At 40.9% G+C, this 25,293-nt stretch overlaps 1 protein-coding gene across 8 annotated transcripts in view; it reads left to right on the top strand.

Annotated features, from left to right (window-relative positions):
* Window positions 1-24,757, top strand: part of MTMR7 (myotubularin related protein 7) — a 178,295-nt gene extending 153,538 nt beyond the window's left edge. For 7 of the 8 annotated variants that reach the window (XM_077848923.1, XM_077848924.1, XM_077848920.1 and 4 more), the window contains 7 exons: window positions 12,318-12,427; window positions 13,802-13,927; window positions 15,837-15,886; window positions 18,130-18,330; window positions 19,578-19,718; window positions 21,594-21,720; window positions 24,298-24,757. In XM_077848923.1, the coding sequence (XP_077705049.1) occupies window positions 12,318-12,427; window positions 13,802-13,927; window positions 15,837-15,886; window positions 18,130-18,330; window positions 19,578-19,718; window positions 21,594-21,720; window positions 24,298-24,660 (1,118 nt within the window). In that variant the 3' untranslated portion in view covers window positions 24,661-24,757. The remainder of the gene's footprint in view (window positions 1-12,317; window positions 12,428-13,801; window positions 13,928-15,836; window positions 15,887-18,129; window positions 18,331-19,577; window positions 19,719-21,593; window positions 21,721-24,297) is intronic. The other variant, XM_077848919.1, reaches the window with a different exon arrangement.
* The last annotated feature ends 536 nt before the right edge of the window (window positions 24,758-25,293 follow it).

Below are 25,293 nucleotides of genomic sequence, written 5' to 3' on the forward strand. Positions count from 1 at the left end.
TGTTTCCTATTATGCTGCCTACAAGTTGTTGAAGTTCTACCACATATGAGCTAATAAAAGGCAACAGAAGTTCATCTTGTTTCCGTTCTCTGTGGTTTGACTTTTTACCACTATTAATTCCCTCAATTACTAACCTGTTAGATGAGACAGTCAAGGCCTGGCTGAAAATCTGGTTATTGTCCTTCAAAATTTAGCAATAAGGCATGAGTTTCCATGCAAAAAAAACCTTATTACCCATTAAAATAGAGCTAGATCGCTTCACGTCTAAGGCTTTCCAAAGAGCATTCTGCATGACCAACAGACCTGTCCTGTCAGGCTTTACTAGTTATCAATTCATGGTCACTTGGAGGCAAGAAATGGATCATGAGCGTGTACCTTGCTCTCTGTGGTGTTGTAAGAGGATGTAAAATGTGGCTGATAGAGTGCTGGGTGGTATCAGCTAATCTGGACCATAATATCCTAAGCACTAAGGCATGGAGGAAAGAGCCTGCGCCTTGGGGGTGTATGTGCAGCTCAATTATTTACTGGCTGGGTACTGGATGATGACTAAGTAAACTTCTTAAAGCCGTCTTTCCAATCCTTGTATTGGGAGTAAATAATACCCTTACGGGAGAGACTGTGGAGAAGCAAGCCCAGTACCAGCTGGGTCCTGAGCACCGTAGTTTGCTCAGACATTCATCTGTACGTCAAACAGCTATTGAGAGTTTTCTACATGCTGGGCATTGGACGGAAAGATGTTTCATTCATTAATACAAAACAGAGTGCTAATTTTGTTGTAGGGCAAAAATCATGGGCGGGGAGAAAAGATGATGCTCGCTTGTTACTGAGGGCTGTCCCTGGGTAAGGCAGGGGGTCCGGTGTTTTCACTGGATGTCCACGCCAAAGACTTTTTCTCTCTTGACATTATCAAGGAGAGGACAAGAGAAAACAAAGTGATTTAATGACAGACTAGGGACTATTTTTATTCCTAATTATGCTTTCTCTTGACATTCACTGAGACATTTCAAAGATTAATTTCACCTTCAGAATTACTGCTTTATATTTTGTTAATCACGATGGCCAGTTTTTGTACAACTAGGACATTTACAAAAGGAATGCTTATAGAAGACAGTGCCTCCCATTGCAACTAAAGATAGACGTGACTCATTTGAGTGACAAGGCAAGCTGTTCTTCCATAAGGCTGAGGTTGAGATTTGGCAGTTCAGTATTTGCTTGTAGTGACAGTGAGGTTTGAGATTTGGTGAGAATGTTGGTTCTGGCAGCTTTTGCAGCTGGTATGATGGGTGTGGAATGAGTCTCCATCCGCTCCCTTCCCTGCCACTTCTGCTGCTTATTCACCACGTCCATCATCTGCTGTCACCATCCTCATTGTCCAGGAGCCCTGAGCCTTCTCTCCAGTGCCGACCGCTGGCCGATATCTTGCATCCACCCTGACTTCCCAGCCTCTTAGCATCTTCTCCCGGCCTAGACTTCTGTATTGCCATTTGCTCTCAGTTCCCTGTTTAGACTTTCAGCCTTACCTTCAGCTAACTTCCTGCTCATCCTGCCTGGCTCAATTTGCAAGCTGACTTAATTATTCTCTGTTATTGGAAAAAATATGGAAATTGGAGTCAAGGGAATGAGACTCCTATCACAGTGTACTTACTGGGCCACTGGCATCTGAACCTGTACCTCTTCGATAAGTTGAGAAAATCAGACCTACTGTAGATGGGAGGTTGTGTCAGGTCATTGAGAGAAAACCACCAAACACCAAGCCTTGCATATAGTAGGTATAATATAAATGGGCACACACTTATTTATTTGTTTGCCACAACTGGTGTTTTTAGACAAATTCACATGCAAAGCTAATAAATGCTGAGGGCATTCTTTTGTGAACCTGCTGCTTGATTTCCTGTAGGCCAATGGTAATTAATATTCCCAGAACACGTGTATATACATGGATTTATACACACGTTCATGTTTATTCGTAGCTGGACATACACATACTCATGCACGTGTGTGCTTGTGTACAGTGTTTTCTATGCTACAACTTAGGCAGTGCTAACAAAGATATAAAGAATTTAGGCTTGATTGCATCTTACTAATTTATATTATCAACAAATTCTTTAAAAGAAAGCAAAGCTGTACAAGCATGGGTTTCATAGAATTATTATATGGCAATTCCAGAAAATAACATCATGCACAAGGCTGGAATTGTTCTAAAGAATAATCACTAATCTTGTTGGTATTCAGTGGAGATGCTAATATGCGAAACTCCCTAGTTAACGTAGAGTTCTCTAAGAGAGGGGCCATGTTGCTTGGCCTGGGTAGGGAAGTGCATACCACTAACATTGATAAATTGAATACAATTCACGCAGAGCTCAGAAGTTCATTCTATGTCACCATGGTGGGCTCTAAGTAGATGGCAGACCGTAAAACAGGCTTAACCAGACATTTCCATGTCACAGGCCATCGTTAAGTCTTCTTTAATGGGTTCACCTGCCAGGATGTTCAGTGAAGGGAAATTATTATCCTTTTACCAGTTCTTTGTTATTCTTTTTCTTTTTCTTTCTTTTTTTTTTTTTTTTTTTTTTTTTTTTTTTACATTTTTACCAGTTCTTTGAAGATCGTCTCATCGGATCTGGCATTTTGACTCCAAAACAGGAAAGGGACAAATCAAACCATCAGCAGAACTCAGGAGGCTATCCTGCTGGTAATTAAGGGAGTGCCATGAAATTTTCAACTTTAGGTCTTAGGAGACAAAAAAGAGCGATCCTGTGGGGGTTCAAATGGAGACCACCTTTGCAGCCTCCCTATCCCCCCCTGCCCCAACTGTACACGGAGAAATGAGACTGGTGTTAGGAACTCTCTAAAGAAGATCACCCAAGGCTCTTTTTCTTCCAAATAGATTTCTTCTTCCTCTTATCTCTTATTTTCTTATGTCCTGTAATCATCTATCTTTTCTCTTTTTAGCGTTATCTATATGTGTTTAGGGGATATGGTTGCCCTTTTATGTAAAACAAATATTGTTAGACCTGGGCATTAAACTCCCAGCGAGTACTAAGTGCGATTCTCTGTGGCATATGCCTCTGATGTCAGCTGAAATGAACTTCGTTCAGCAAAATGGTTTGTAAATATTGGTTTGGGTTTGGCAACAAGAGTGAACAAATCGGTATTTCTGCCTTATCCTGAGTTTATCCAAACAAATCCACTAGTTTTATATTTAAAAATGCAGGCACGGATTGTTTGAGTCTCAAGTGTTCCCCCATCTGTCCCGTGTATTAATCATCTCCAGAGCTGTTTGCTCCGACCCGGCCGCTCAGCATTTGGCGCTCACACCCTCGCAGTGGTTACCTTGCTTGAAAACCTGGTGAGGTTATTCTACTTGACGTACACAGTTTTAGTGTTCCTGAAAACAGGAATGTTCAACGAGGAGCCATTCTCGGTGTGGGAAGAAAGGAGCTGGCCTGGCAGGAAATACAGCAGCTTGTCCCCTTGCTGAGTGAGCTAAACGGAGAGGGCAACACTGGAACATTCTCTCTGGCAGTACATGTGAGGGCCTCGTTTCTGTGAGCTGTCTATGCCTCTCTTGCTTTTGGCACAGACCCATCTCCAGGTTAGCTGGAAAGCCTGGTGTCTTTATTTTTAAACTTGCTGTCATTTCCATGCCTTGTGGGAAGAGAAGGTGAAAAGGATCATTTGTTCTTGGGCTGAGCTTCAGAGTTTGGGTGCCAAGATATCCCTCAGGCTCCCCGGACCTTTTGAAGTAAACAGGAATGCCAACGAGCCCTAAGCCCTATAATAACAACCAGAAAGTTCGGCCTCTTTAGTGAAAAGGGGGGAGAAAAGAGTGTTTGCAAGGTAATGTTATCTGTGGAAGATTTAAAGGAATCAGTGGAGTCCTGAGACTCTACGTGGTGGAATGTGTGTATTTTAGGATTAAGTTGAACACTTTGGGTCATGGCCTGGGGTTAAACAGAAAGACCAAACAGCAGGCGCCCAGGGAGTGGTGGGAGGTCCCAGGCCGTGCTGGAATTTCAGGCCTTCCCACCGGGCTGGGTGCACAGGCAGAGGCGAGCCTGTCCCCTGCAGGAACCGAGTGGTACTGCTGGGCAGTGTCACTTGGCGGGCAAGGCAGGCTTGCCCAATTTTAATCGGGAGGCTGTCTTCCTGCCTTTGCATCAGAGTGCACAGTCTGTCTTCAAACTGGGTACACGCAGCTGAACTTGCGAGAAGACTTACGAGGTGCGCCCTGGCTAGCTGGCTTCACGGCATTGACTTTGATGTGTTCTCATTCCTAAAGCTGCTGCCCCTTGGAACGCTCCTTGGCCTGGGCTGGAAGCCGCCTCTCCTTTGCCACCTCCCCCTTCTGGTTGCCCTTTTGCCAACTTTATAAAAGACAGACACACCCTTTAACACATCCTCAGTCTTATGGTGTTTTATCGGAGGGTGCAGGAGAGAGTGCATCATTTCAAACATTATTGCAGGGGTGCACGTGCAGGAACGTTTGAAGACTGCTAATCAGGTTAATCTTCCTCGAGCCATCTAAATCACTGCTGTCCCAGAGAACTGTAATGGAAGTCACGCGTGTAGACAATATTTGTAATTTTACATTTTCTAGTAGCCGTGTCAAAAAAAGGGAAGGGAAATGGGTGAATTAATTTTTATGCTACATTTGTATTTAACTCGATATGTCCCAGATATTATTTTTTTAAAGATTTTATTCATTTATTCTTGAGAGAGAGATAGAATCAGAGACACAGGCAGCGGGAGAAGCAGGCTCCATGCAGGGAGCCCGACGTAGGACTCGATCCCAGGTCTCCAGGATCACACCCTTGGCTGAAGGTGGCGCTAAACCGCTGAGCTACCTGGGCTGCCCTGTCCCAGATATTATCATTTCAACATGTAGTCACTACAAAAACTATTAGTGAGATATTTTTTTATTCTCTTTTTCATACTGTCTTTGACATTTGGGACACACTTTGTGCTCACAGCATGTCTCAGTTCAGACTTTGCTCCATTTCAGATGTTCAGCAGCCACGTGTGACTAGCAGCTGCTACACTGGATGGTACAGTTCTAAGTGACAAAATGTATAATCTTTAAGCTGATAGTATGTGGGAGGCAAGGAACATTTAGAGTGGTTCGTGTTTGAATTGCAAAAAATAATATAACTGAGATCGATAGACATTGCTTAAGAGCATGGACTTTGGAGTCAGACTGAATCCCAGCCTCACTGCTTATCAGCTGGTGACCTTGGACAAGTTACTTAACCTCTCCTTGCATTGGTTTCCACTTTTATAATAAAAAAATAACAATAATAAGAGTCCCTTCTTCATATGATTGTTATGACTGTATATAAAGCACCTGGAGGAATGTCTAGCATCTGGTAAGCACTATTTAAGTTTTGCTATTATTATTAATAGTAGTAGTACCATTTCTAGTTAAAGCCACCAGGGTAGCCATGGTATAGTAGCAGAAACTCTAGGCTTTGGTCAGAAGACTTGTGCTCTCCTTCCATTGATCACATTGTGTCCTAACCTTCCTAACACTTTGAGGTCAGGTGTGAATGAGTCTGTACCTCCTACCTCTTAGGGCACCACACTAGATGAACAAATAATAAAGCGTATTTCATAGCTACCATTTCTGAGTCTTCTATCTCTCAGCATAATATTTTCTCTCATATTACCCTTCAATTTACTCTTTGAGGAAAGTTTTTTATCCCCCTGGCACCCTGGAGGAAATCAAGGCTTGGTAACTAGCCCCAAGTTGTGTGGCTGGGTGGAGACTGAGCTGGAATTTGAATGCTAGAAGGTTAGACTCTGAAGCCCATGGCCTTGAGCAGGGCTGTTGAGCTGTTGCCCCTGCATACATCATGATTAATACTAAGATGCACAGATTAGTTCACATGAAATTAAAATCTAAGTGAAACCCGGAGGTTTTCCCATTTCCCCAAGATATCAGATTAAGTTAATATGAAACACCCTCTAATAAGAACACCTAGAAGTGCCAGACAAGTATAGCAAACATTTTCTTTCTTTTTTTTTTTTTAAGATTTTATTTATTTATTCATGGCAGACACACACAGAGAGAGAGGCAGAGACACAGGCAGAGAAAGAAACAGGCTCCATGCAGGGAGCTTGACATGGGACTCGATCCCGGGTCTCCAGGATCACATCCCAGGCTGAAGGCAGCACGAAACCGCTGGGCCACAGGGGCTGCCCAGCAAACATTTTCTTAAATGAATATCGAACTTATAAGACAGAAGAGGAATAAGCCATCAGGTAATCAAGACTGTGGTGAGATACCACTGCACATCCACGAGGGAGGTGATAGTCAAAAGGGCAAGTGATAACAAGTGTTGGCTAGGAGGTGGGGACATTGGAACCCTCACACATTGCTGGGGGGAATGTAACATGGTGCAGCCGCTGTGGGAGACAGTTTATCTGGAAGCCTCTCAAGTGGTTAAACCATGTGACCCAGAGAGTCCACTCCCAGGTATGTCCCCACGAGAAATGAAGCATACTTCCACATAAAACTTGTATGTGAATGTTCATAGCATTATGCATCAGAGCCCAGAAGTAGAAATAACCCAAATGCCCATCAGCCGATGAATGGATTAAAAAATGTGGCAAACCCATTCCGTGAAATATTTGGCCTTAAAAAGGAGCGAAGTACTTATATGCTACAACTTGTATGAACCTTGGGAACATTATACTAAGTGGAAGGAGCCACTCACAATGAGCCAAATGTTGTATGATTCAGTTAGATGAAGTATCTGGAATATGCGAATCTATACAGAAAGAAAGTAGATTAGTGGGTTGCCTAGGGCTGGCGGACAGGGAAAATGGGTGACTGCTAATGGGTTTCTTTTGGGGGTGATAACATCCTGGAATTGAATATGGTGATGGATACACAACTCTGTGAATATACTAAAAATCAACGAACACTTTGAGTGAGTGAATTGTACTGTAAGTAAATTCTATCACAAAACATTTAGAAAAGAAATATGAGGAACTCCCCACCCACCAGAAGGGAAGAGTTGGGGGAAGGGAGGGGGGGGACATTGCCTTCAGTGAAGGCTGAGAACTTCAGATTTTGTTTAGATTTGCTTTTCATTTTTCAAAAAGTGTTGTAATTATAGAGGGTTATAAAAAAAATCCTATAATTCTATGTGTGTAACCAAAGCAAGAGCCAAAGTGCCATCCTCTTCCCCAGCCATGCCCACTTCCATTCCTGCTTCTCAGGAAACCGCTTCCTCTTACCTTAGGCCTTGGCCTGCATGTTTCCAGTGTCACCTGAGTTCACTGCTGTTGCCTGATGTTTCCACTTTGGGTAGTGTCTGCCGACGTCCCTCTATGGAAGAGGAAGGATGGCTGACCTCTCACATCCCTCATCTGCCTCAGAGAGTTAAATCACAATTTTGATTAGCTCCTTATTCAGTGTGTACAGTTTTGTTGTGTAATTATTCTCTTAGCTGAGGCTTTTTTTATAAAAGTGCTCTGGTCCTGTTTCCTTTCTAGAACTGTCTTCCCTGATGTTAATAAAGTAGGGAGTCTGCACTGCCCTACAGAGTTAAGCACGGGGAGTCTGCACTGCTTCATTTTTGCCTTCCAGATATCCTGCAGATGCCTGCGGTGGATCCTTACCTGGGACCCTGGAAGGGGGACTGTGGGCATCCTGGCTGTGAGTTAGCCGAGGTGACCAACCATGCAGCCCCACCGCGGTGGCTAACATGATGCTTTTCCCCAGCTGCTAGGAGCGTGAACTCAAACACGTCGGGAAAGCGATGCATTTTGTGTTTCGTTGGTGGAGACTTCCATTCTTCTGCTCCAATTCAGTGATATGAAACCGAGGTTCAGATTACTGTTCTACTGTATCATATTCTTGGGGTGCTAATCCTGTACCTTTTCTCCTGTGTCTCTTTGCTCTTACCTGAGAATACTGTACTCTGGTGTGTTGTAATTTTTTATACTTATCTTCAGTGAAGTTAACCTGTGCAATCCCACAAAATTATGGAAGTGTTGCTCTTGAGCAGTTGTTGGTTTGCTGCTGCCAGGGATCATGAGGCTGCTGCCCAGACATGGTAATTTCTCAACTAGGGAATCTCACATGTAAGGAAAAGATACCTTTGGATCCCAACCACATATCAAGACTCGACCTAGCATTTCAACATCTCAGGATAAAATTAAATTTTTCAATTTTTTTTTATTTTCTTAGGATAAATTTTTATTTTCCTCATGTGGAGCCCAGGCATCCTGGTCACCACCCTGCGTCCACAAGTGGATTTTTTTTTTAATGGCTCAGTTTAATCCCCATTCCAACTCCGACTCACACAGACCCCACATTTGACCGTGCCTTGCTGCCGGTTATATTTAGTATACTGAGGCATGTATTCACCCGCTCCCTGCACCCCCACTAAAATGATAAGGAAGTGGTTAAAAAAAAAAAAGCAAAACACAGAAGAGTGAGACAGTGGGATAACGGGAAAGGATGTGGCAGCAACAAAAATGTCAACGCTGGAAAATAGATGGATGAGTAATAACAGTGAGTGAACCGACGAGACAGAAGCTGAAATTTATGGTGGGGGTGTGAGAAACACCGAAGCAAGCCCGACAATCCCGCAGACCCTCTGAAAGCTCCAGAATGAAGCATGAGGTTCCTCTGAAACAGGTGAACTGATTGACTGTTCGTCCTTAGACCCCCAGCCTCCTCCCTCACCTGTGCTGCCCAGTGAAGGCTCTTACCTCACCTTCACGAGGGAGGATGAGTGAACTTTCTGGAAAAGTTGACTAGAGAGACTCTGGGCTCCCAGACAGCAGGCGTAGCTGGAAGAGGGGGCAGGAAATACCAGGCCAAAAAAGGAGGCAGTACGTAAACGAGAATGGAAGAAGATTCCCCATGGTTCACCTCCCAGCCCTGTTCTGAGCACATGGCATCTGGTCTTACTGAGTCACTCAGACATCGGAACATCCCTCCCTGGGGCCTGCAGCCATTCCAAGAGAACAGTTGCCGAACCTGAAGTTTGGGGGTTCAGGCCCCCCACTTCTCACACAGCAAAGCCCCACAGCTAAGAGACCTGCAAGTGCACCCAGCGCTTACGTATAAATGGACAGAGGTCACCGGACACTTGGGGAAAGCCCACCATGGAAGACGGAGACAACACGCACACGCACACACATAAGCACACGCGCAAGCAAGGAAGCGAACCTAATGAATCCAGAAAAAACCGATTCATCCAGACAGTAGAAGAAATGAAAACAAACTGGCATTAATCACCTTAGAGAAGTAACAGTGGCCCCACCGAAAGCACTGGCAGAAGCAGGTGTTGGGTAGGATGTGGGAGGAGGGACTAATCCCAGGCTGCTGGAGAGGATGCAGCAGCTCCTGGAGCGGTTCCGCGATTCCTGGTGGGATCCGCTGACCCAGCCCATTTCACTTACTGAAATGCATGCACAGGGAGACTCTCCACCCGGAGATTGTAGACAGATGTCTTTTGAAGCACTGTTTATAAATATTGAAAAAGAAGACATGACTACAAAAAAAAAAAAGAAAGGAAATCTTGCCATTTATGATGACGTGGATAGAACTAGAGGGTATTATGCTGAGTGAAATAAGTCAATCAGAGAAAGACAATTATCACTCATGGTTTCATTCATAGGTGGAATTTAAGAAACAACAGAGGATCATAGGAGGGAGGAAAAAATAAAACAAGATGAAATCAGAGAGGGAGACAAACCATAAGAGACTCTTAATCATAGGAAACAAACTGAGGGTTGCTGGAGGGGAAGGTGGGTGGGGGAACGGGAGGTAACTGGGGGACGGACATTAAGGAGGGCATGTGATGTGATGAGCACCGAGTGTTATGTAAGACTGGTGAATTACCTCTACCTCTGAAACTAATAATATATGTTAATTGAATTTAAATAAAAAAAAGAACCAACTAACAACTGTAGGGGAAAGGATACATAATCTGAGATATATTTAGAGTGGGGTGTTATGTGCTTGTGAAATGCGTGAAATCTAGTTGTATAATATGGCTGTCTCAGTAATAAAATGTTGGATAAAAAGATCAAGTTGCCAAGGCTAGAAGTGGGAATGAGGATAATTAATAGTCATGAGGGCTAACATATAAGATAACTCTTTGTTCTAGGGGCTGTTATTATCCTCACTTTATATAGCCAAGGAAACTGAGGCGCAGAGAGGCTAAATGTCCAAGATTACACAGCTAGTAAATAGTGAAGGGGCATAAACCTGCCTGGTAATGTTCATAGACTTTAGGCCGAAGAGCAAGAGGACATAGGAACATGGGACTTTATTTGTAACATTTTTTTCTTTTCTTTTTTTTTTTTTTTTAAGAGATCTGAAATGATTGTGGCCAGTCTGAGTGTCCATTATATTATTTTAAAATCTTTTATATGTTCAAATATTTCATAACACATTTTAATGACCAAGGAGACCATAACCTTGGAAATAGCCTACTGCTGAGTGCCCAGGGCGGCGGGGCTGACCCATAGAGCTCGATTCTATCCATCAGTCTGTGTATTTTTCACTGAGCTTCAGCAAAGCACCTTTCCCCGTCCTGTTCCGCACGTGCTTTATCATCGATACTGGCGGTGTGCTCTCGTGCAGGTGGTGATATGGGCCGGAGGGAACAGCACCGTAACCCCAGACAAAGGGACCATGCTCGGGGGTCAGAGCAGGGCCAGAGAGAACTCAGTTCTTTAGCTGCTGATTAGGTCCCCGGAGAGCTGTGCTTCCAGCTGGGCAAGAGTTTGAAATTTTGCCTAAACTACTTTATAACATGGTTAAGTAGAGCCTTTGCCGGGAATTTTGGTGTTATTTTCTTCATCATTGCTGTCATCTCTGACTCAGAATTTAATCACTTGTGTGTTTTCTTTCTTTCTTTTTTTAATGTGGCTCTTAGATTGCGGGAAATGAGAGTGAACCTTCTCTTATGTGGCACATTTGAGGAAAGGACAGCTGACAAATATTGTAATGAACAGTTACTCTATTCCAAATGTGCAATACTTTTTTTTTTTTTAATATTTCACTTAGAGAGAAAGAAAGTACCCAAACATGAGTCGGGAGAGGGAGAGGGACAACAGACTCCACAGGTTGAGCACAGAGCTGGACCGGTGGTGGTGGCTCCATCTCATGACCCTGAGATGACTGCCTGAGCCTGAAACCAAGAATCCAACACTTAACTGAGTGGGCTAACCAGGCACACCCGAGTGTGCAGTACTTTAAAAAATTAACACAGTTGAATCTGGGAGGTTGGAGTTGGAAGGACACTGAGATATGGTTTAGTACACCTTCCCTATTTTAAACATGAAGAAACCAAGGCTCAGAAAGTTGAAATGACTTGTGCAAGACTATGCAGCTGTGTACTGACAGCACTGGGAATGGGAGAAAGGGCTCCATGCTCCCTGCATGTGTCACTGCACCACAGAGTACAATAAAATGTACTTCAGCCAACAAACAGATATTTTCATGGAACATTATTTGTCATTGGTTGATTTAGAGGACTCCTTAAAACTACTTCATACGTATAAAACCCATACACTTTGGAATTGTAATATTTCTGATACGTAGTCAGAACGCTAGCTCTGAAGCTTTTTTGTGCTTTACGTTAACTAAAAGTAAGCTCTGGAGCTGAAATTGCTTGTGATAATATAGAAGTATTGACACACCCGCCTTAGTTGTGTAAATATAGATATCATTATGATTCCAGATGACCTTTCTTTTCAAGGGGAAACCTCCTAACTTGATGTTAGAGCAGCAGTTCAGAAGGACAGGATCTCATTTTTACTCCCAGTTGGTGGGGGTTGTTGGCAAGAGGAGTTGGAACATTTCCTTCTGAGATGTTTCGGTTAGTTCTGTGTTTTCACAGTGGTCCTCAACTGACATGGTCGAGTGCTGCGGAGTTCGGAGTGGGCAGGCGCTGGGGTTCATCACAAGAACTTTCCTCTGTAGCACGCTCATTCACGTACACCAGAGATAGTGGTCCACTGCCAATATCTTTGCTGGAAGGGTAGATAGATCTTCTCTGCTGGACCTCTACGATGGTCACAGTCAATGATTTTCATTAATATTGGGGTCTAAACTTTACAAGTATGATACTGCTGAACAAATGCAGCCTCCCCTGTGACCACAGAACGTAGAAGTGCCTTACTTCAAGTGGTTTAGGAGAACTTCAGTAAGTATGGTCATTTATCCTGATGTAGTTTCTTCCAGGAAATACAATGAAGGAATCATTAACAAACTACCTGCAAATATGATCGTATGTAAAGTAAGAGCTTGCCATTATTTTGCTTTCATGACATGATTTATCTTGCAGTGTGTGAGCTTCAGTCTCCCTCCATGAGTGACTTTCTGTGGGGGCTGGAGAACTCTGGCTGGTTAAGGCACATTAAGGCCATCATGGATGCAGGAATCTTCATTGCAAAGGTACGTAGTAAGGGCAGAGCAGCTGGGGGACTCTGACTTCAGAACAGAGATCCCATTTGCTCCCAATCTGCTGTGGCTGCCCCCCTCCCCGCAAGTAAGCTGTGGCTCGCTGAGTGGGGAGCTGGCTTTGCAGACCACAATGCTTGGCCTCTTAACATGTGACTTTGCAGAAGAGAGGACAGTGCTCTGCTGATGGTATGCTAGCACAGCAGTAAATGATAAAACATTGTTTAGAGTGTTCTCTCTTTGGTTAGGCTTGGTCCTAATTGGAGGAAAGAATTTTCTGTAGGAGAGTGCATACATCCAAATGTGTGACGCCTCAGGGACCAAGGCCGGGCTTCCATCTTAGTAAACAGCAACTCCTTTGTCATGAGGGCAGGTCAGGTTTCCAAACCTGGTAGGCAGGTTCCCTTCTGCCACAGGAACAGCGTTGCTGCAACTTCCATGTAAGCAGGGTTTGAATGTGTTGTCTATTTTGTTTCTCAATGTTTTTTGTTGGTTGTTTTTATAAATCCCTCTCAGATTTATACCTAGAGACAGCCATGTCTTTTCTGAGGATATGATATGCTCCCCTTTATTAGATAATTCGTTTCCCAAGAATTTATTTAGTGCCAGTCACTTTTATAGGTGCTGAGCATGCAATGCTGAATAAACCAGATCAAGTCTCCTCTCTTACAGAGCTTGCATGGGACACAGAAAATGAATAAATAAGAATAAACAGAATTTCTGGTACTTCAAAGTGCTATGCTGCAATCTCTGCCATGTTGCCCAATTTACATTTCCTGCCAGGATACTCAGCTAAAAATTGTGTGTGCATTTGCAATAGCAAATAGAAATTCTTTTCTTTGAGACTTGCTGCTATAACTTTTACCTTGTTTTCTCTTCCTTCCCCCACCCCTGGATGCATGACTTGACTCCTATCCTTTTATCTCTACTTTCATAGTTGTACTTCTTATAATTTTTGTGTCTTTCCCTTTTTGGAAATGATTGAGACCAGTAGCAGCTGCAGAATTGCAGTATTGGAAAGCTCTTAAGGGAACCTGGAGGGGAGGGAGGGGTAGAAGGTGGGCCAGGACACGTTTGGGCAGGAAGCATGCTTTTGTTGTACCACATGTGCTTAGCTGTAGTGGTCTGGGGGGGTAGCGCCTGGGTATGATAGGTTGGAAAAGTTTTGGTTGCCAGCACCAAACCACTCCTTGGGCTCTACCCTAATGGATGGCGCGTGAACACTAAATTAGCTGTCTGGTTTTTTTTGTTGTTGTTGGTTTTTTTTCTCCTCTCTTTTTGTAGGTATAAAACCAAAACTGGTTCTGATGAGACATTTTTCCTTTCTGTAGCCATTCTTTCTGACTCTGCTGATTCTGTGTTTTTTAGGCAGTTTCAGAGGAAGGGGCAAGCGTGCTTGTTCACTGTTCAGATGGCTGGGACAGGACTGCCCAAGTGTGCTCAGTGGCCAGCCTCCTGCTGGACCCGCATTACCGGACCCTGAAGGGCTTTATGGTGAGTGTGGCTGCCAGGCCACTCGGCCCACACCGGGTCTCTAGCAGAATGGACCTCTCTTTCGGGCAACTTCTTTCTCTTCCCTTGTTATTTTTCTCATAGTAGATTAGCAAGATTAAAGGAGAAAAGGTTGGGGCTCAGTTGATGAGTATCTGCCTTTGGCTCAGAGCGTGATCCCGAGGGCTTGGGATAGAGTTCCTTCCATATCGGTCTCCTCAGAGGGAAGCTGCTTCTCCCTCTGCCTCTCTCTGTGTGTTTCTCATGAATGAATGAATGGATGAATGGATGAATAAATAAATGTAGAAAATTGGTCTTGGAATAAAAAAGTGAATTTCTGGGATGTTGGAACCAATTCAAACTGGTGCTGTTCAATGTGAATTTGGGGGCAAATACAGAATATATTCAATAGTTTATAAAATATAAAATAGCTTTATACATTATTTGCTCACAAATATCTTAAGCTTGAGGTAACATGTAAACATGTAGTAGAAAATACTTTCCAGGAAAAAATATTTGGAGATAAAAAGTCTTCTGTATTGTACATGCAAAGTCCTTGAGAGGAAAACCTTTTTATTTACTACTTTGATTTTTTAGATAGTCCTTCACAACTCTGGATGAGAGTATTGAAAGTTTGTTTCTGTGCTCTTTGTTGAAATTATGAGTACACCCTTTCCTAGATTTTCACCTTTTAGGTGTGCATCACGGGGCGACGTGTTACTTCCACCTGCAGAATCTGTGTAGTTGCTGGGATGGTGAATCTCTGGCCAGGCTGGAGCCCTGTTCTTAACATGATGGCAGGGGCTTCCTAGTGACTGGAAGATTACCTGGTTCTTGCCTCTGGCACCATGGTTTGGTAGAAAGTGCTTCAGTGGATCCTGAATCCATGCTAGGGATAGATGCTGACAGAGGAGCCTGAATGGGATATCTCTACTGCTAGATCTCCTTCATCAAGTAATACCCGCTGACACTCTAGGGACAAGAGAGAAAAGGCAGAGGCAGGTTTCCTTTATAGGCTTTTTCTTTTTTTGTGTCAGGGAACTTCCAATTACCTGTGAGAGCACTGAGACTTCAGATTGATCTCTCAGCTTTAGACTCCTCCCCTGGATTCCTTCATTCCATTTGGAGAGTGGAGGGTCTCCGGCTCAGGCACTCCTTCACACCATCCTCTACCATTATTGGTTCTTGATTCTGTCCCATTAAGTTTACATATTGTCAAGGGCAAACTTCAACCACTCCATACATTTGTAAGGGAAAATCTCTGGCCATTTTAGAGCATTGGTGATAGTGATGGGATTGGTCTATATTATTTCTTTTTAAAATCTAGACAATTGAAGATTATAAACCTATGCTACCCCAACTCCAAAGCAGGTTGAAACTCCTCCATTATGTCCCAAACCCCCAACATTTTAGAATTTGTCTAATGTGTGGTAAAAATCACAGGAAAATATTCCTATTACCTCTTGTAAGGAGGTTGGTACTTTCTGAGACGGGCTTTGCTGTAGAAAGAGCTAGGTTATGAGGTAGCATCAACCACTTCCTAGTTGTGTGATCTTAGTATTTAACTTCTTTGTTTTCCCTTCTGAGAAATGAGAGTGATCATACTTGTCCCACAATGAAATGAGATTATATATGAGCAATATGAACAGTGCTTTCTAGAAAGCTCTCAGTGGGTGCTGCTATTACCTTTTCATGTATCCATTCCCATTTACCCTTCCTGTGGATGACCTTCAACTTTACCCTTCTGCTATGCATCTCTATATGGGTGGACAATGAGTGCTCATTTATCTACAGGCTACCCGAGGAGTGACTTCTCTAAGAACCTTTGAATCCTTCAACATTGATGGTTGGGGTCTCTTATTTTTCCTTGTTTGCTTCTCTCCATGATATTTATATATTCTTTTTTGTATAGGTATTAATTGAAAAGGACTGGATTTCCTTTGGTCATAAGTTTAATCACAGGTAAAAAAAAAAACTTAAAAATCTGTTGATTTGAATGTGTAGGATAAAAAAAAATCTGTTTTTTAAGTTTTTAATTGAGTGGGGGAAAACAGCCTTATTTTCTTTGTGTATCTTATTCAAAAAGTTAGTTATATATGTTGTAACACAGATAAACGAAGTTCTAATTACTGTTGGTATTTATTTGTTGAGCAGAACCAAATAATGTTAAATTGCTCCAGGAAAGACAGAATGCTATTAATTGGCTGAGAACCGATTTTTCCTTTTTTCCTACCATATGCATTTGATTCATTAAATTATTCCATTTTTGAAGTGCAGATAGTTACTCTAAGCTATAAGGTGTGATATGTCTGTGGAACAGTTTCTCTTTGACCTTTCACACTGGGAATTAAATTGGGAGTTTGTCTCAGATGTCTGCAGAAAGTTCCTGAAGGCTGCTGGTCTGGGTTTTGGAGTCAGATTCAGCCCCCAAACCCAGACTGTGGCATTTACTAGCTGTGTTGGGCCTCCCTCCCATCTGTGAAATGGGGATACCCTCCCTGTTCCACAGGGCTATAGTAAGGCATTGCTAACTAATCTAGTTCCTTGCCTACCCATACTAAGCTTTCAGTAAATAGAAGTTACTGTTTCTAGAGCCACCAGTGTCCCTTCTGGTGACAGGGTTGATAATGCCTGACAGGTGTTTAATCAAGCTCTTAATGCTGGGGTAATCGAGTCTTTTAGAGCTAAAATTTTAGGCAACATGCTAATAATATTTTAAATACACATTTTTGTTTCAGTGTTCCTAAAGTAAATTCTAAATTCATGGAACTGCCCATATTTAATTGTGTAACTTTTGCATTTAGCATTAATCATTTTCTGTGGTCTTCTAGAATAGTTTTTGAAATTATTTTTCCAGGAAAACACAATGATTCTGTTTTATAAATGAGAAAATTAAAGCCCGCAAACATTTAAAGTAACTTCCTTTCTTTCTTTTTTTTCCTAAGTAGGTGCCATGCCCAAAGTGGGGCTTGAACTCACCACCCTGAGATTAAGTCAGATGCCCTACCGACTGAGCCAGCCAGGTGCCCCTTGAGTAACCTTCTTAAGGTCACATTGTTTTCAGTGTTGGGGTTCTACTATCTTATGGCAGTTAGCATCTCTGAGATAGAGGATATATGGACAGAAAAAATGTGGAAATGGCTAAAAGACTAGCTATATAATTGTTTTATGAGGAAACCATTTTTAAAGCTACCAAGTTGAGTGGAACTCAAACTTTTAAGAAGTTTTCAGACAGTTTCTAATATTTTCACTCTTGGAAAAACTCCTAAGGTGATATTCACTCATTTCTCTTCCTAAAGTTGGTTATCCATTGCTGAGCAGATGAGGTTCTCTATTGTTATTTTCAATGTAATGATACCCAAATCATTCTTTTGGATTCTAAAATTCACAAATAGCACATAATAGTGTAAAGACTATGCAGCCTTCATTTAAAAATCAATAGAAGGGGCGCCTGGGTGGCTTAGTTGAGCATCCGATTCATCTTGGCTTGGGTCTTGATCTCAGAGTTGTGAGTTCAAGCCCTGCATTGGGCTCAGTGAAGGGCATGAAACCTATTTAAAAAAAAAAAATCAATACAAATGTGAAGGAGATTCTAAAATACTTTTGAAAAACAAAGATGGGAGATATAAAGGTATATGGGAGTCTGGGAATATGGGAATTACCAGATGGGAAATAAATTATGTGACAGGTTTTAACATTGCTCTAGAAATATCCTGAGAAACTTGGGAAACCACAATTTTTTCAAGATGTCTTTCTTCCTCTTCCCTTTCAACAAAATAGAGCAAAAGCAAAAACCTCTAATGTTGCTTAGATATTTCTTCCCACACTTCCCCAAATTGCTAATTAAATAAAATGGAAGATTTACTTAAAAAATCCTGATGTACTTTTGAAACTTGAACTAAAGGATGCTCAAAACAAACAAACAAACCAAAAAAAACGTTCTTTTGCCATGGAAAGTTCCCTTGAATTTTACCTTTTGCACTAATGCTTTCTTTTCTGTGTGTCCCTTCTATAGCCAGACCTTCAGCTCAAAGCTTCTCTTAAAAGTAGAATTAAAGAAGTTAATTTTTTTCCACTTCTGCCCTCCAGGTTTATATGTTTATTTAAAAACTGAGGTTTCTTTTGTGATTGCTTTTGCATTCATAGCTTTATAATTTAAAAAAAAAACCCAACTTGCTATAAAGTCTCTAATATTTTTTTCATAGATATGGCAATCTAGATGGTGATCCAAAAGAAATCTCTCCAGTTATTGATCAGTTCATTGAGTGTGTCTGGCAGTTAATGGAACAATTTCCCTGTGCCTTTGAGTTCAATGAGAGATTTTTGATTCACATTCAACACCATGTTTATTCCTGCCAGTTCGGAAACTTCTTATGTAATAGCCAAAAGGAGCGACAAGAACTCAAGTAAGTGTTTGGTTGTTTAATTTTTATCTAAGGATTTTGTGATTGAGAATTTCAGATGGCGTTTTAACATTCTGGAGACTATTTTAGCTACATATCTATAGCAACATTTTAAAGTTATTTTTTTTTCTGACATCACTTCATAAATGGTTTAATGTCAGCAGCCGACAAAGATAGACACAAGCTCATTTGCCCCAGTGATATCTACAGACAGAATGGTAGACTTGATGCTCTCATAGTGAAAGGAAATTTCCTGGAGTCAGAGAATGTGATTTTTGCATTTAAAAGAAAAAAGTTAGATATCTTCAGTGGATATACTGTCTTAGTAAGACCTGCAAATCTAACTGGGAAAGCACATTTCAAACGCAAGCCGTTCTTTTATTCAGATTAAAACTGTATTGTTTTTATCCAGAGGGAGAATCAATGAAATGTAGAATTTAAAATAAATTGCAAAAGATAAATAAATAATAAAATAAAATAAATTGCAAAGTCAAAAACTTAATAGCCAAATGCTTTAGGAACTACAATGAGAGAACAGTTTTCAAATTTTCATACAATGATTTTAACTGTGGTGTCTAATAATATCAGATTTAATATTGGAAATGATCAGTTCAAGTAAAATGGACTCCACTGTTCTCTCAGGAACTTCAAGTGTGATTCTGGGTAAATGGTAAATGATGAAAAGTATCAGAGTGCATCCTTCAAGCTCAACTGTTTTCCTAGACTGTTTTGTGGTTTGCTGTGATGGACCAGTCACTTTAATGGTGTTTGCTTGGCTTTGAATCCTGGCTCTTCCACTCACTATGTGTCTTTGTGACTATGTGACTTTTAGAAACTGCTCAAATCTCTTTGCCTTGGTTTCCTCATCTGTACAATGGACACATCTCACAGTTCAGTGAGGACTGGATGAGAGAAAACAGGTGAAGCATTTAAATAGTACCCGGCAAATAATAAAATGTCAGTGATCATTTGGGGAAAATTTCCCCCAAATTATATAGTTTTATTTTGCACTCAGAGAAATTAAACATCTTGCCCAGGTCAGTACAGATAGCAGAGAGGTTGAGACTATTACAGTGCCTTCGGCTATATCATGAGGACACACACCGACTGTACATTTTCCTGCTACAAAACAGGGACACCCCAGATATTCACGTAACAGTTATTGGTCCTTTTCCAGCTTTAATATTACACATCTACAATTTCTAAGAACCAAGATAAGGTCATTTTCAGGCTTCTTTTCTTTATAACAGAATTCAAGAAAGAACATATTCTTTATGGGCTCACCTGTGGAAGAACCGGGCTGACTACATGAATCCTCTATTTAGAGCTGATCACAGTCAGACCAGGGGAACACTTCGTCTCCCCACAACGCCATGCAACTTCATGTACAAGTATGTAAACCTTTAGATCTTACTGAGTATGGCTATGAAAAAAAAATATGTAGATTCTGCTACTGTTTGTTATCTGGAGGCCAAAGCGTATGAAACACTGAGCCTCAAGGCTTCTTTTGGACATAAAACACACCAGAGGTTGCTTAAATATCTGATCTGGTATTTTTGCCAGTGTCCCCTCTCCCTCTTCTTTCCTCCTACATGTGGAATTCTCTTTAGAAGTTGATGTTTTATAATAATAATACTATTTTAAAAATGTAAATTCCAATATTATTTTTTAAGATTTTATTTATTTATTCATGATAGACATAGGGAGAGAGAGAGAGGCAGAGATACATGCAGAGGGAGAAGCAGGCTCCATGCCAGGATCCTGACGTGGGACTTGATTCTGGGACTCCAGGATCATGCCCTGGGCCAAAGGCAGGCACCAAACCGCTGAGCCACCCAGGGATTCCCCCCAATATTATTTAAAGGCAAAAAACAGGGAGGGAGGAAGAAAGGAAGCAAGAATGGACAGATGAAGGATGATGGATCAAATAAACCAAGTGTCTTGTAAGTTAAACCACAAATTTAGGTAGTGATCATGACCTAGCTTACCTTCTTTCTCTGCTGAATCTCTGCCTAGTGGAAGGAACTATCTTCCCATGGAAATAAATTATTTTAAGACCATACATATTGGGATGGGAGAGCAGGGTGGCATCCTACAGATTCTATTAGGGTTATATGTTATATTTTATCCTTTGGCTTCTCTATGTAGAGGTTGTATGATGTGGAAGGATGTCTCAGAGGTCAGCAAAAAGACAAACTTCTACAGAATAAAATGAGAAACGCTTTTTTCTCCCTACCCATCCCCAAAAACGCTCTTAGTGCTTCATAGCTTTTCTCTGTAGTTTTTTTTCCCTCCTCAATTTGTTTTTAATTATTTCTATCTAATTATTTCCCTAGAATTGTAAATAGCATTAATTGTCACACTAAAAACAAAAACAAAAACCTGTAAAACAGAAGTTTGAGAGCTGTTGAGATACAATATAATCAATTGAATTGCTCCAAATTTGTTAGTAATAGTCAACAAATATGTTGAGTCAAGCACTATTCTAGGCACTATGGATAAAACAATGAATGACATCAAAACCCTGCTCCTTTCTAAGTAAAGCATGGATCAACAGATACTCCTGTGATAATATTATTTATTCTTTGCAATCGTGCAGGATTAAAAAAAAAAAAGGAAGACTTATTGCAAATGGAAATGTCAATTTTTGGTGGTTGTGAGAAAAAAAAAAGCAAACCAAACCCTCAAATCTGTAACTGAAAGATTCCAAATGTTAATATAATCACCGATTTTCCAAATTTACTTCAAAATTAAGAGCCATTTTCTTAAAAAAAAAAAAGAGGGGCAGCCCAGTGGCTCAGCGGTTTGGCGCCGCCTTTAGCCCAGGGCGTGATCCTGGAGACCCGGGATCAAGTCCCACGTTGGGCTCCCTGCATGGAGTCTGCTTCTCCCTCTGCCTTTCTCTCTCTACTCTATGTCTCTCATGAATAAATAAATAAAATCTTAAAAAAAACACAAAAAATAGAAAAAAGAATATGGTAATATGTGCTACTTCAGTCTGCTTTAAAAACATACATGCCTTCTTATATAGGACCATACGTATAAGTAGACTCATCATGAATTTACCCTCCCAAAAGGGTACTGACCCAACAAAAATAGAGCATCAATATGAAATCATTACCTTAAATAGGTGTCTTCTTTGAGCTCGTAATTCTTGACTGTTAGGACTTTGGGACTGTGGCATTAAAGATGCCTTAGAAGACTTGAGGAGGTGACTTTACAGATTGTGATATAGTGGCATCCTAAAGCTCTACCATCTTTTGCAGGTTTTGGAGCGGGATGTACAACCGCTTTGAAAAGGGACTGCAGCCCCGACAGTCTGTTACAGATTACCTTATGGCAGTGAAAGAGGAGACCCAGCAGCTGGAGGAAGAACTAGAGGCCCTAGAAGAAGTAAGACACACTTGTTCTTGTTCGTCTTTCTGTGCTTATTTCTTGACAACCACTGTTCCATGAAAGTCTCTCATAACTCAGGATATATGAATCGCAGCAATATAGCCATTTCATACTTTTAGCAAAGTACCTGAAACAGAACCCTATCGGGTGAGCACCCAGATGTTGGAAACCCCAACCCAGGTACTCAGTACATTTAGACATCTTGCTTGGGGCTCACTTAGATGGTTTGTTGAACTAGTTGGTTATTCCTACTGTAGGTCAGGTTTTATTTTGTTATTGTTACTTGAGAGAACTAAAATGAATTCTTTCTGGAGAGTACATGAAAAAAGGGATTCAGAGTGAAGGAACAAAATCAGATATATGTACTTGTAAAAATTTCTCTACTTTTAAGAATAATATTATATTAGGCTATAAATGGTAATAGCTGAGATCAACTTAGCAACAGCCTAGTTTTGACCTTTTATAATTTCCCAGTAATTGGCCAGAAAGGTTATAATATACATATTTTTGCTAATTATATAACTTTGTTTCCAGTGATACCACGGGTTTTACTTGCTCACTAAAACCACTTGGATTCTTTGCTTCATTCTGCCTCACTTATGCTCAAAAATTTCCTCTGGTCTTGACGTAAATTATGAATTAAGACTAAATATTTAAATAAGATGAAAAGCCTTTTCCCCCCTCCTGAGATCATATGTATATTGGTATGTTTAAATGAAAGTTCACAAAATACCACAAGATGAGCTCTAACAAAGTCCACTCTTTTACCTAATGGATAGTCACCTGGAGGTCATCCCTAAGAATGATGGCTTGGGGGACATGCAATGTGGTTCAGGGACCCCAACCATAAAGATAATCACTTAGAGGTAGCTGATGTGGCTTAATTTTACATAATTGGAGAAATAGTTTTTGACTGTGCATCAAAATCACCTCACCAAAAATCGTACTGCCAGGGCTCTAAGCCCAGTGATTCTGACGAGAATCTTTGAAGCACCACAATGATTATAAATTGCCACCAAGGCTCAGAGACCTTGAATTAAATAACACACTTAGAAAACTGAAACGAGGCACAGTATTTTAGGATTCTGGAGCTCTGGTAAAAACCTATAATTTTTGCCATTTTAGGTCCACTCATGACATCACTAGGCCACTTTTATTTCCTCTTCCTAAAGATACCCAAGCTTTATGAAAAACTTAGGATTCTTCTAATCTATTCCAAAATTCCTTTTGTTGAAATACTAAAAATGAAAAAATTACTTAGAAAAAACCTTAATTAAAAAGACTTTGGCTTTTTTCCGTTTATAATAAAGTCAAAACCCCTCAGCATGGCATTTAGGATCTTCCCACAATTCAGTAATCAATCCTTTCAGCTTTATTCTCTATTCCTCTTGCTCAAATTTAACTGTTTTCTGCTTCTTGTACACAATGACATCTTCCTACTTTTGTGTTTTTTCTTCTGTCCCTCCCTACTGCCATAAATGCTCTTACCATCACCTCCCAGTTTAATTCCTTCACAGACCTATTAAAATGCTCCATTATTCTTGAAGCTGACTTGGATATCTTCCCCCTAGCCATCCCATCTGCCCTCTTAAATAATTTTTACTCTTCCAAATTCTTACATGATCTGAACTCTGCCTCCATATTCCAAGTTCTTTATGGCTGGCTCTGTATTTATCTCTGTTATTCACACTGCCCAGTACAGTGCTCTTTGCACATACCAACTTAAGATGAATGCTTTTGAAATGAGTATACAATATTTGGTCTTTTAACACCTCCTTTGGTGACACCAAAGGATGAAATCTGGTAAATGTATTTTCAACAACCCTAATGTCCATCATCTGATGAAGAAGAGATGAACAAAATGTGGATATTCATGCAATGTGGTATTAAATAATCATAAGAAGGAATGGAGTTTTGTATACAAGCTATATTGGGGATGAAGCCCAAGAACATAGACTAAGGGAAAGAAGCCAGACACCAAAGAACATGTGTTGTATGATTCCATTTATGGGAGATGTCCAGACCAGGCAAATCCATAGAGATAGGAAGTAGCTTAGTGGTTGCCAGGGCAGTGGGAAGGGGGAATGGGGAGTAACTGCTAAAGGATATGGGATGTTCTGGGATGAGGAAAGTATTTTGGAATTAGGTAGTAGGGAATTGTTGTGTAACCTTGTGAATATACTAAAACCAATGAATTGTAGATTTTAGAAGGGGAAGTTTTATGGTAAGTGATTTATATCCTAATTTAAAAACTTAGTAGTCATCCTTCTTTCTATACCTGTAAGGTTTTACATAATGATTTCATCCAATGAACTCAAGGTACATTTTTTTTTTTTAAATCAGGAATCAGGAATGAGGTGTTTATTACCTGATTGCCGGGTGCTGAACCTAGGGTTTTTTGTTTTGTTTTGTTTTGTTTTGCAGTTTACAGAAAACCTATATACTAAGGCAGGTATTACCTTCCTTAATTAGAGATGAAGAAACCAAGTCTTGGAGAATCTTTCACATTATACCCAGCTGGAAAGTAATAAATACTAAATTATTTATGGTTTTTCCTTTTTTTTTTTTTTTTAGAGACTGGAAAAAATTCAAAAAGTCCAGTTAAACCACACTAAAGTGAAAAGTAAGCCGAGTGAACCCAGCAAACACTCAGGGTTTTCTACCTCAGACAACAGCACAGCCAACACTCCCCAGGATTACAGTGGAAATATGAAGTCATTTCCATCCAGGAGTCCTTCACAAGGTGATGAAGATTCTGCTCTCATCCTAACCCAAGACAATTTGAAAAGCTCAGATCCAGATCTCTCAGCCAACAGCGATCAGGAGTCTGGGGTCGAGGATTTAAGCTGCCGGTCTCCAAGTGGTGGGGAGTGTGCACCAAGTGAAGACAGTGGCAAGGACCGCGATTCTGATGAAGCTGTGTTTCTCACTGCCTGAAGTTTCCCTTGTGGAGATCCAACATAAAGGACACACAAGAAACACTTTCCAAAAATAAGGGAGCAGTGCAATTTAAAATAAAAAATAATTCAAGCAATGGTACATGTCCTTGAGAATTGTAAAATGTAGCAATGAAAAGGGAAAAAAAGTCCAACTCCTAGTTTCCGTAGATGCTGAAACAGGAAGTAGCCATTTCTTTTATCAAACAGATATAAAAGAAAAATTATTCCCCATTTTAAAAGTTGTTCTAGACTCTGAAAGTTTTGTTCACTATGTAGTGTTGACCTCTTCCATCACCTGAGATATCAGTACAAATCTTCCTTGTCATAGCATGCATCTGCTCAAAAAGTGCCCTGACTCCTCCTCCTCCCCTCACACCTGTTATCCTCAGCCTTTCCTCCTATTTTACTTCCAGACAGAGATTTTGTTTTCTAAAATATTTGACATTGCCTTCCCTCATGACTCTGTTACCAGTATTTCCAGTAACAGAGTACACTGTGGAAACCTACCCCTTTTGGTTGGCAGATGTGTCTAATTGAGGAGCTTTGTGATTGCTTGAGCTAATCTTTCAGGTTTAGTGATCACTTTAACTTTTCCTTAGATGATATATTTTGAATCGTTATTATAATCTTG

Source organism: Canis aureus, chromosome 15 (genome assembly GCF_053574225.1).
Source record: "Canis aureus isolate CA01 chromosome 15, VMU_Caureus_v.1.0, whole genome shotgun sequence".
Lineage (NCBI taxonomy): Eukaryota > Metazoa > Chordata > Mammalia > Carnivora > Canidae > Canis > Canis aureus.